A 12,515-nucleotide genomic window follows, 5' to 3' on the forward strand; every position below is an offset into this window, starting at 1 on the left:
CAAAAAGTGTCATTATAGAAACCATAGAGAAGCATACACATAACCATTTTGGTCTAGTGGGCTAGGGCTTTTGAGATCAACCTCAACATTCAACAATGGAGTTACAAAGACTCAAAATGGTAGGGCAGAAACAAAATGAACAACAAAATTTATCTTAGAGTTGACGGTATGAGGGATAGGGATTGTTTGTGCAAGTTTGTGAGAGATGAAACCAAAATTGTGAGGTTTTTGTGCTATTTGTTTGATAAACTTTTACATATTTCGTGAAAAATAGTAAATTGGCTATCGTGGATTGTAGAATGCGAGAGAGATAATAGTTGTTCAAGGCGCGCAAGGGACATTGAAGCCGCTAGAGTGGAAGAGATAAAGGACACTCGAAAATAATTAAAAGTGAGAAATGAGATATATAATGGGTTCCCATATATGGGGAACGACTGTAGTAAGCATTAACTCAAACCTTAAAACAGGAAATTATATGAGAGGAAGAAATGAGAGTTTCTCCGATATAAATTGCCAAAATTTGAAGAATAGGGAGCCAAATGCCAATGCTCTTATAAACTAATATATATATATATATATATATATATAAAATATTATATGTAAAATTGTACGTACTATGAAATTTATAAAAACAAGTAGGAACATAAGTTAACAAGAATTAGATTCTAACATGCGTATATAAATATATATTTTTAATACATCAAATTTATTTCGCTTTGGGCTTGTTTGCAAGAAGTTTCCAATCCAAAATTATATTTTCATCTCATCTCATTTCATCTCATCTAATATTGTTCTCAAATATCACTTAAGCATAAATATTTTCAAACTAATCATTACAAAATTTTCAAACTAATTATTACAAATTTCTTAAACTTTCAAACAAAAAATAAAAATAATAATTCATTTTTTTCAAAATTTAAAAAAAAAAAAAATTATAACTTTATATAACATTTTGTATTCAAAATTTTCTCTTTCATTTTTTAAAATTCCATAAAACATTGTTAGATGAAAATTGAATAAATATTGTTAGAATATTATTTTTTAATATTATTATTGTTTTGTAATTTGAAAAAGTTGAATTATTTATTATATTTTGTATGATAATTTGGAAAAGTTGTAATGATGAGATAAGATAAAACATTTTCACTATCCAAACGACAGTTTTGGGCCACGTTCTACAACTGTTGGGGCCTAATAACTTAAGGCCTCGTTTGAATGTTGAGTTGAGTTGAGTTATTTATGAACAATAGTGAGTTGAAATGGTGGTGTCAGTGTTGTGAGGCCACCTAGGATAAGTTTATATGTGTTTGAATATTAAGACGAGCTTTAAATGTATTTATATGAGTTAAAAAAAGATTATGGATCTTGTGTATAAAAATATATTGAGTTAAAAAAGATTATAAATTTTATATAAAGAAGTCTTGAGTTGAGTAATAGTGAATGATTTATGAGTTATATATTTAAACGTTGGGTTAGTTAAACTCAGATGACTCATCTGAGTCGAGAAGAGTCCATATTCCAAACGAGGCGTAATCAGATCAACGCAGGCCTATTTATATCTCAGGGTTGATTATTAAGTAAATATTTATTGTCAAACAAATGGACGTACGATAAGTGATACTATGCTTCTCCCCGGACAAGACGACTTTATTCTCTCCGTTCCAATTTGGATCGAATCCACAAATGACATATATACCCACACACTTCATTCATATTTACCGCAATGGAGCTTTATTCCACGCTTCATTTTCGCTAGTTCCAATAATATCCCCCAACCTCTTCGATTTCTCCGAAGCTCTCGTTCTCTATATGAGCCCTAGGTCTCAGAGCGCAGATACAAACAAGCTCGAAGAGAGATCGATTTGAATATTTAATTTCACAGGTTCATGCATAATTTTGAGGTAATAATTGGATCTTTTCCTTTTCGTAGTGATTTTACTCTTTGTTTGCTTGGTCATAAAACCATGGAGAATCAGGGATTGGAGAACCTAGTTCCTTTCTTTAGTGGTGGAGCGTTTTAGTGGTTCGCCGAGTTCCAGTACTCGTTTTTCTGTGTAGATCTTGGAATTACTTTGTTTATATGCGTTTAACGGACTTGTGTTTTTCATAATGTGTCTGGTAGCTCAGAAATTAAAGGAAAAGCGAAGAATAAAACATACTGCATTCTCTTGTCACTTGCTACTTTGATTTTGTCATTGTGATGTTGATCGGGTTTATTGTGTATTATGATTCAATCTTTGAAGTTTATTTTCATTTGTCGGAATTGGTCGGTTTCCCTACTTTCTGCCTATTTCTGTGATAATTGAGAAAAAGGGAAGGAAACTAGAAAAAATTGGATGTTAATATTTGAGTTGTTTAGCTTCGGATGCAAAAGGAAAAGAATATATATAATATATTGTAAAAAGTATCTTTTTAGTTAGCTAAATGGTTAGAATAGGCTGGGTTTGTAATTTTCGTCTGGCTTACATAGCCAACCCATACCTAGTTGCGCTTGTTCATTATAATTATTTAAACTCTATTACTCTTTATAATTTATTCTCATTGGCCTTAAAAATTTGATCCTACACTTGGTTTGAAAATCCTTTACCATCTATTTGTTTGCTAAAAAAAAAAAAAATGAAATGGTGGGAAAAATAGTAGATAGAAACGTGGTTCTTATTTGAACCCCCCCCCCCCCCCCCCCCCCCCCCCCCCCCCCCCAAAAACCACCGCGGCCAGGTGGATAACTGGATCATTTAGGAAAAACTAAGTGCCTACATGATGGATTGAAACGTTTTGTTAAATTTTGTTCCTTCCAATGAGCAGATCAAATGGCATTTCATGCACATTTGAGTGGAGACTCTTCTTACATGAATAACCTAGGACATATGGTAATTATTTCTTATTTTGCTTTTCTGCTGCAACAAAACATACTGTATCGATTTTTTTTATTTTTTTTTTCCAGTTTTCAATAGTAAGGATTCTTTTTGCTGTTGTCTTGCTGACTGCCTTATGAAAAATATGTCAGAATGGTTGATAGCAATGCATCACCTGGATCACCTGAAGAAACCCAAAACCCTATTCCTGATGGGAATGAACCTGAGCATGACCTCCCTCTTGATGCTATAACTCGAAAGGTTCAAGAATCACTCTCTCTTGGAAAGAGACATAAGTTTTGGGAAACTCAACCTGTTGGGCAATTCAAGGATCTGGGGGACACCAGTTTGCCCGAGGGCCCCATTGAACCCCCAACCCCCTTATCCGAAGTCAAACAAGAACCTTACAACCTACCCAACCCCTATGAGTGGATTACTTGTGATATCGATTCAGATGAGATGTGCGATGAGGTTTATAACCTCCTCACTCATAACTATGTTGAGGACGATGAGAACATGTTCCGATTCAACTATTCAAAGGAGTTTCTTCGCTGGGCCTTACGCCCTCCAGGTTATTATAGGAGTTGGCACATAGGTGTCCGTGCCAAAAGTTCGAAGAAGTTGGTTGCCTTCATTACTGGCATTCCTGCTAGAATCCGTGCCCGTGACAATGTAGTAACCATGGCAGAAATTAATTTCCTTTGTGTTCATAAAAAGCTCAGATCAAAGAGACTTGCTCCTGTCATGATCAAAGAGGTTACCAGGAGAGTTCACTTGGAGAATATCTGGCAAGCAGCCTATACTGCAGGGGTGGTTCTTCCAACACCAATTTCAACTTGCCAATATTGGCATAGATCCTTGAACCCAAAGAAGCTGATTGATGTTGGGTTTTCTAGACTTGGTGCGAGGATGACAATGAGTCGAACGATAAAGCTTTACAAGTTGCCAGAGTCAACAGTCACCCCAGGTTTCAGAAAGATGGAGATACATGATATTCCTGCAGTTACACGGCTGCTTAGGACTTATTTAAACCAGTTTGTTGTTGCGCCAGATTTTGATGAAAATGATGTGGAGCATTGGCTTCTTCCAAAGGAGAATGTCGTGGATAGTTATCTGGTTGAAAGTACTGAGACTCACGAGATAACTGATTTCTGCAGTTTCTACACACTTCCTTCGTCTATCCTTGGCAACCAGAATCATTCTACTTTGAAAGCAGCTTATTCCTATTATAATGTTGCCACAAGAACTCCTTTGCTCCAATTAATGAATGATGCTCTTATTGTGGCTAAACGCAGGGATTATGATGTTTTCAATGCATTGGATGTCATGCAGAATGAATCTTTCTTGAAGGAACTGAAATTTGGGCCAGGCGATGGGAAACTGCACTACTATCTCTACAACTATCGGATTAGACACGAATTGAGGCCAATCGAGCTTGGGCTGGTGCTCTTATAATTGGAACTCAGAAATTTTGATTGAGGATTAAAACTATTTGCTGGACTTTGATAAGTTTGATTGTAAGATTTTATCCTTTTTGAGAATCCGCTTAATTTAATTGTACGCAACAAAAAAAAAAAAAAAAAAAAATATGGAACTTTTTTTCTTGCTGGAAGTTTGCGTGTAATTGTAGATTGTCCTGCTTTTCACATGTTAGATTCGTTAGAATGCCATGAACATAATGCGAAAAGTGAATAATAATAGAAAAATGATATTTACAATTATAGAGTACATAAGCGTTGCATACTCATTTTAAAAAAAGTGAGTAAATATAAGATTTACTCACTTTTTTTACTCACTTGAGTCATGACTCGCAACAGTTGAATTTTCAATTTAGTGTCACTTCCTTGTGACTCATAAACCAATAGAATTTGGTGATCGTTTCTGGATTTCTTGTTTAGTTAATAATTTGATTTGTCTGCGCATAAATTTCGTGGTCGGAGTGTGTTTCTTTCATTAAATAAAAAGAATATGATAGTATGCAATTTGACATTTCAATTTGACTCTTCATGTATTTTATTTTATTTTTTAATATTATTTTTACTTAATAATTAAAGAAATGATTATTAGAATATTAATTCTTTTTTAAATGATTAAACATGTTTAAAAAATGTTTGGAATAAAAAGCCAAAAAAAAAAAAAAGTACAATTCGCAGTGAGGGGGCACACCAAATGGCCAAACTTGGGTTGGCATAATAGCACTACCCAAAACAAAATGTCATTCACTGAAAGTTTTGCTGTTTTTTGTAGTTAGTACATGAAGTAACCTACTCAAAGACCCACTGCAAACACCTCCCTCCCTCCCCCATCATATGCTAAACCAAGTGGCATCCCTCCCGTGTAGGCTATTTTTCCATCTCTATTTTTTTTTTTTTAATCTTTTGAATAAAAAAAAAAAAAAAAGGAAAAGATATGGGAGGTAATAGAATAACTATTTTTTAGCTTCTGGAGTCAGCTTTTCCCCGTTGATCCACCCCACAAAAATGCTGATGTGTAGAGATGAAAACTTTGAGATTACTGCATGGATCAATGGATTTACATAGACATCCCCACAATTACAAAGATTTCATTAATTATACAACCGACGTTTTATCCTACTGAATAAAAAATTTAACGGATAACCAACCTAAGCCAAGGGGACAATTTCACCGCGCGAGCCTGCAACGATAAACCCAAAGAAACAAACAAAAGTCAATGTATCAGCAAGATATTAGAACAACAAAAATGACTTACGTAGGTAAATGTGTTTTCAGCATTACATCTTTCATAAATCTCTTTGACTAGTTGTAGCATTGAATCGGTATCTTCTGCCACCTTTGAGATTCTTTCTGCCTCTTTAACAGCTTCAGCAGCCATATAAGCTTTGTTTTCGGCATCAGCTACTCTGTAGGCAGCAGCATTAGCTGCATCATCAACAGTCTCACTGGTGGTCATTAACCCAGAGCTCAGTGATTGCCGCAGCTTGACATCCCTTTGTTTTGGGCTAGGAGTTTTTGTTCCTAACACGGTCTCTTTTCTGATCTTGTAGCAATTTTGGACCTGCATTTTTGTATGGAGACATAAGATAACAAATCAGAAATAAAGCTTCCATTCCAAAAATTTCGTAATAGTAATGCTGAGTGTAAACTATATTGCAAACAGAACATGCTTCAGGTACATGACATCATAACTAAGAACTTGGGCAGAAATAAGATTGGTCATGCCATTGCCATCATGGAGCAGCAGCTGTGGTTCAAATATATTTTAATTAAAAAAATTATTATAAAAAGGAAAGGGATGTTATCCAGGTAAACAGGAATATACGTGAACTCACTCAACAAACAAAGGGCAGCCGGGGTTCAAATATTACTACTTCTAGGTAAAAAAAAAAACTATTTTCTTCAACTGAGAAATAGAAATCTTCACCATACTGATTAGCAAAAAGGGGAAAGCAACATTTGCAGATGTCAGCTTGAAACTCTTTACTCAATTTGTCAAGTGCAAGTGCATGAGAGAAGCGATATCACTAAATAACAAATCTCAAAAGGTAAATTTCAGTGAAACATCAAGGAAATCAATTCACCTTTTCAAGCTTGCCTTGTGCAACAAGCCTTCTCAACCTTGAACTCAATAGTCTCCTAAAATTTTGTGGCACCTCATGCCTTCGCTGCAATACATGAACGAAGAGAGCTGAAATCTCTTCTCAAATCAGATATATAAAAATCTGACACTAGAGATTGCAAAGCAAACAACATGCCTATGGCTACTGCTCAATGAAGTATGATTAAGCCAACGGGAAAGATAGGTTTGATGATCCATGAAAGCTTAAAGATCCAATTTGTGTTTTATTTTGCATTTGAAACTGAGAACTAATCATTTGGCACAAGGTCACTAAAATGAACAAATATGAAGAAATCAATTCACATGACGGTAAGGGTTTGATTCTTGATTTCCTGAAACTGACACCCATCCAAAGTTTAAGAATTGCCTGTTACGGATTTGATAAAGAAATCTCACAAAAGGCAAAAAAGTTACCACATGTTTCTCATCAAATTAGCCACCATTCTAAAGGTAATTTCCTCTACCTACTCTCTTACAAGATAGCAGTGGAAAATACTGAAGCTGTGGAGCATTCACTGGGTCTATAAGAAGACATGGGCAACATTTTGCGTTGTTGGACCCTAAACCTTGAAGCACAGTAGTGGTTGCATAGTAAGAGTCAAATGATGTAAGCAAATCGGTTTGATTTGAAGTTCATGTCATGTTGAAAGGCTTTGTATAAGTGCATTCCATGTCTTTCTAGTACAGTTCCAGAGTTGGCAGAAACTGATTTCTTCTCATCCTAATTGCACACAGATTTTTGCAACCATGAAAATTTATACAACCTAATGCAGATTACTTCAGGACAATATATAGTCCAATGGATAAGAGGATGACAGATAAGACAGCTCTATCTGACCTCGATAAAGTGGACAATGGCACTTATATCAGATCCAATTTTATCTTCTATTGCTGAAAGAGCTTCAAAAATCATTGCATTATACCTGGTAAGAAAAAGAAAAAAAAAAAGCAGCATCAAATACCCTGCAAAGAGACCTTGAAAAATGAAGAGTGATGAAAGAGATACTTTTCACATATAAAAACCATATAAAAGACTATAATAATTGTGTAAAAAGGCTACTTATTAAAAAAATTGTGAAAATAGGTTGAAAGCGAAGTTGCCATGTTGTACATAATATAAAACCGTACAAGCAACAGGCTTTCTACTTCAAGTTGTCTGAATTTTAGGCTCATCAGATGCTTTGAAAGCATATTAAAAAAAAAATGATGAAACTGGTTTATCATCTCCAAAACCTGTATTGGTTTAAAAGCACTTCTGTTGGTATGGATGAGATCCAGAAAAATTCTCTCTATCAAGAATGATCATAGGGTTCTTAAATTCTGGCTGAAGAATGAAAGCTACGAATTTCTTTTAATAAAAATGCCCAATATGCAAGAATTATTGCATTCATTAGAGCCATATAAATCACTGTCAACTCATATTTTCTGTACCGTGCCAGTAATCAATCAGTAGTTATAAGAATTTGGGAGGACCATATCTAAAATGTAATCACAATGCATCCACCAGTACAGGATCGGACCTGTGGCTGACCATCCTCCCCTTATATTTGGAAATGGAGATAAAATAAAACATAACTAATTCATGACCAAAAATCCACACCATAAATGTTGAAGGAGCTTAAGAGAAGGAGGAAGACAAACACGCACCTGGGAGCATTCTTTCCCTCCTGTGTGCCATTAGAGGGATCATCCATAACAGTGTCAGTGGACAAATTATGACGAAGTGGAGCAGCAGGAGAAGAATTATGAACATTGGGAAGTGGAGCAGCTATCGTAGTTTTTACTTTTGCAGCCCTTGATTTCTCTTTAGAGCCTTGTCCAGAAGTACTGACACTCAGGTTTCGCCATTTGTCCTGATAGGTAACCGAGAGTGAGACAGATGAACATCACGCAGGTTTGAATTAGCGTGCGTTAATGAAGATCCTAATATATATTAATTTAATAACTCGATCCCATAAAGCCTGACAAGCAACATTAAACCCGCCAAAGGACCGCGCTCTAACGCTCTTATCCAACTTTCTCCATTAAAGCCACTTGTTCACTTATTCGTTAGCTAAAAGTTAAAGTCACCGAGCGCTAGATAAAATAAAAATGTGTCCGCACGTACGTATGCACGTTCTCACAAATTCCGTTCAGAAAACCACAATCCTGGAAATTCAAGGTTTCAAGCGCAAAATCCTGGGGTCACTCCGGCCTAATAGAAGCGAGGCCCGGGAACAATTTGGTTCTGACTTCTGACTATAACACCTAGGCTTTTGGTAAGAATCAGACCATCTAACAACATAGATGTTAATATCAATTCAAGTACGTGGAACCATAAGTTAGAGAAATATTCAATCAGACCATCTAACAACATAGATGTTAATATCAATTCAAGTACGTGGAACATAAGTTAGAGAAATATTCAAGGAAAATCAAATTTCCCTTGAACAAGAGGGTACCTTAGGGCCCAAATAAAACCCTAAAAGCATCGAGGGAATAAAATATCATGCAAAACCAAATGAGGGAATGCGGGAGTGAATAGTGAAGGAGACGGGAACCTTGAGGTCGATGTTGGAGCGGTGAGTGAGGAAAGGGGCGAAATCGGGATCTTTGAGAATATTCTTCCATTTCCCAGGGCCGTGCTTTGCCACTCCGGCGAGTAGGGCTTCTTCCTCCTCCGCCGTCCATTTCTGCTTCTGATTTCCCATTCCTCTCTACCTCTGGATAAAAGAGATTGAAAGAAACAGTCAGTTCAGAGAGCAATGGCGTAAGTTTTGGATTTTCCAAGGTGAGGAGGACAGACGACACCCTGTGTCCTTTCGTTCCCGCTCCTCTCCTGCGACATTCACTTCGCCTTTTCTTTTTCTTTTCCAACTATATAATTTGTATAAATAATTCCGTTAAAATCATTTACTGGTTTTACAACTTTTATATATCAATATAAATATATTTAAATTAAATTAAATTAAATTATGATGGCTGATATAATAAAGACTTTTAAATATAATTATTTATAAATATTAGCTACGCAATTGACGTCTTTTCTTAAACCAAAAAAGAGAAAAATAATGTCCATCTCATTTTGTGTCATTCTCGTTAATTCAGAATATTTTAAGTGATTTTAGATATCAAGCATCTTTTAAATATAACAAATTTAGCATGAAAAATAGCGTTACTTCATTTATAACAAGCACCATTTAGATAGTGAAAATATTTTATCTTATAATTATAATTTTTTTAAATTTTTTTATAAAATATAATAAATAATTTAATTTTTTTAAATTTTAAAATAATAATAATATTAAAAAATAATATTCTAATAATATTTTATTTAACTTTTAATTTTTATCTAAAATCATCTTATCTCATCCTACTATCCAAATTGCACAAGTAAGACTTTCTTGCCATCTAAAATACTTTAGACTAGAGCATGTTTGGACAGACAAAGAATTATAGAATATATAAATTTTACACACTCATTTTGAAAAAGTGGATAAATTCGAGATCTACGTAAAAAAATTATTTTTTTAATTGTGGATCCCAATTTTTCTTAAAAGAAATGTGTGATTCTTACATACCTTAAGACTATATCTAGCATTAATTTTTTCTTTTTTTTTTGTAATTATTACTTAATTATTATCTAAACATAAAAACTAATACAACTTTTTTAAATTTTTAAATAATATTATTATTAAAAATTAATATTTTAATAATATTTTATTTAACTTTTAACTTTTATCTCAACTCACTATAAATTTATCCTAGAGAGAGAGATGCTTATTAACTTGACAACCTTGACTGATGTCTATTGGTAGCGTCAATATTAATTATAATAGAATTCATATTTTGTGTCTATATTTTTTAAATTGCAGAAATTGTTGAGATAATAGAGTTAGAGCAATCTTTTCCACCCAATCACTATTCAATTGATGAGTCGTGCTACACCCATTGCTTGATAAATTCTCCCGGTAAGTCATTTCACCATTTTTTTAAAAAAAAAAAAATTCATACATTTATTATAGGCTTAAATAAAATCACAACTTCATTAAAAAATATTTTCTTAAAATAATATTAAAGAGAATTCACTGTAGCAGTACACACTTTATATTCACTATATGATTACTTTTAATTCTCTATTTTTTTATTTTAAACTTAAGAGATGTGTGGTCTAGATGATTTTATATCATATATACAAAATAATTACTCTCAACAGTAACTTCTATCTATATTTATTATTTCTTTAATTGATATGCCTCCCGTAATTCCGTTCTAGTCCATTAATTAGTCTGGAGAATGCTACTACCGCATTGCAAGTTTCACAAATTTTGCTGTTAAAAGTAAAAAAATAAAAAAACATCGAAAAATCAATTTGTAGGCATGTAAGCATGTGATTTTGCGTGATTTGAGTTATTTTAGAAAGAAAAATGCTATTATATCATTTCAGTTATGTCAATCACTTTATCCGATTGACATAATTTATTAAAAAAAATTAAAAACATAAATATAAAATGGGCAGAGAAAAATTAGAGCTGGAGTATTTTCCCTTTTAACTTTTCGGATGCCATTCTATTTTTATTTTTTTTAATGAAACTATATAATAGTGCAATATCAATGAAATAAAATAAGTGATATACCTGGATCGACATAGTAGCAATTCTCTTCTAGAAATTAAGTGGTTTGTTTATCTAGGATTCATTTGTTTAAAACATAAACCCATTATAATTAGTACAATGATAGGTAAAAGTTTCTGTCACATTTTTTCTCAACCAAGTCATATATTAAGAAGATCTTGGGCGAAACACGTATATTAAGAAGTCATATATAGTATACAGACTACCCCACTCTCTCTCCAGATGAATTATTTTCTTCTCATCTCAGTAGATTTCCAGCAAACAAAGCTTTCACTAAACCCTACCCAAAAACCAACTTACAGTCAACCGGCCAACAAAACTTTCATATCCACGATAAAACCAATCCAGTAATGAAAAAAAATTAAGAGGAAATTGAAATGTTAGTTTCCCAGACTGAAGCGCTCTCATGGGAAGACATTATCTTGGAGCCAGCATAAGAGGAAGCAAAAAGAATTTCAAATCATGCACTGATTGGCAAGCTAGTTTCAGCGAAACAGTTAAATAAATACACCATCCATTCCACAATCAAGGTAGTTTGGAACTTCATTACTGGTTTTATCCTAAAAGATCTTGGGCAAAACACTTATCTGTTCACATTTCCTTTAGAACGGGACAAGGACAGGATTTTCTAGCAAAGGCGTTGGAACTTTAAGGGCTATCACATGATCCTTAAACAGTGGCTGCAAGACAAAGCCTGCAAGAGATTAATCTCGCTCGTTTGGTCTTCTGGGTGCAAATACATGGACTCTCGCTAGAACTGATGATAGACAACAATGCAAGGAAGATAGGAAGAGTCATGGGTAATTTATTACAAGTTGACCAAAGTGTCATGTTCAGTTTGAGTGCAAGAAAATATTTAAGCATAAGGGTGGAAATAGACACTACAAAGCCATTGTTTGATGGATTTTTGCTGCCAAGAACAAACAAACCTCCAGCAAGAATTATCTTCAAATATAAAAGACTCTCAGAATTTTGCTACAGATGTGGAAGTCTGGGCCATGTTCAACAAAGTTGTCCAATATTCCTTGACAATGTAGTAGAACCTATATTTGGGCAGTGGCTAAGAGCCAATATGCAGGAGTCTCGTCATTTCAATAGGATAGGCAAAGGAATGCAAGAACAGAATGCACCAACACAGCCAGCTACGCGGAGCCTACACCAGATCTAGTAGTACAAGAAAGGCCACCAAGCTTGCCTCCAATTCGCATAAGGGAACCAACAGAGCAAGCACCTGTGTCTCATAGCATAATCAGGTCTGGAAAACATAAAGATGTATTAGAAGGGAAAATAGATAAAGGAAAAGCAATACTTACTGAAAAAGTTGGGAAAAAAAGCAAAGAAAAGCTGATTTCAAAAGGCGAATATAGCCCTGCCACTGTTCATCATCTTCCTCAATCTTCCCCTCTAAGCAATCTGAAAAATTATCCATGCATGCTCACAACTACACGTG

The 12,515-nt window shown here is 34.3% G+C and overlaps 2 protein-coding genes across 3 annotated transcripts; one reads left to right on the forward strand and one right to left on the reverse strand.

Annotated features, from left to right (window-relative positions):
* Positions 1–1,742: 1,742 nt before the first annotated feature.
* LOC121259739 (glycylpeptide N-tetradecanoyltransferase 1-like) lies at positions 1,743–4,467 on the forward strand. Its single transcript, XM_041161467.1, has 2 exons — positions 1,743–1,901; positions 3,008–4,467. The coding sequence occupies exon 2, from the start codon at positions 3,009–3,011 to the stop codon at positions 4,308–4,310; it is 1,302 nt and encodes a 433-aa protein (XP_041017401.1). The 5' UTR covers positions 1,743–1,901; position 3,008; the 3' UTR covers positions 4,311–4,467.
* An 879-nt stretch (positions 4,468–5,346) lies between these two features.
* LOC121260663 (telomere repeat-binding factor 4-like) lies at positions 5,347–9,308 on the reverse strand. Of its 2 annotated transcripts, XM_041162618.1 has the most exons (7): positions 9,243–9,300; positions 8,993–9,154; positions 8,100–8,305; positions 7,291–7,375; positions 6,415–6,498; positions 5,612–5,891; positions 5,347–5,510 (listed from the first exon to the last, which is right to left on the reverse strand). In XM_041162618.1, the coding sequence occupies exons 2-7, from the start codon at positions 9,140–9,142 to the stop codon at positions 5,479–5,481; spliced, it is 837 nt and encodes a 278-aa protein (XP_041018552.1). In that variant the 5' UTR covers positions 9,143–9,154; positions 9,243–9,300; the 3' UTR covers positions 5,347–5,478. The 2 variants fall into 2 exon arrangements, with proteins under 2 accessions (XP_041018552.1, XP_041018546.1); XM_041162612.1 differs by having other exon boundaries at positions 8,993–9,308.
* Between the last annotated feature and the right edge of the window lie 3,207 nt (positions 9,309–12,515).

This window comes from Juglans microcarpa x Juglans regia, chromosome 1D, assembly GCF_004785595.1.
Source record: "Juglans microcarpa x Juglans regia isolate MS1-56 chromosome 1D, Jm3101_v1.0, whole genome shotgun sequence".
In the NCBI taxonomy this organism is placed as follows: Eukaryota; Viridiplantae; Streptophyta; class Magnoliopsida; order Fagales; family Juglandaceae; genus Juglans; species Juglans microcarpa x Juglans regia.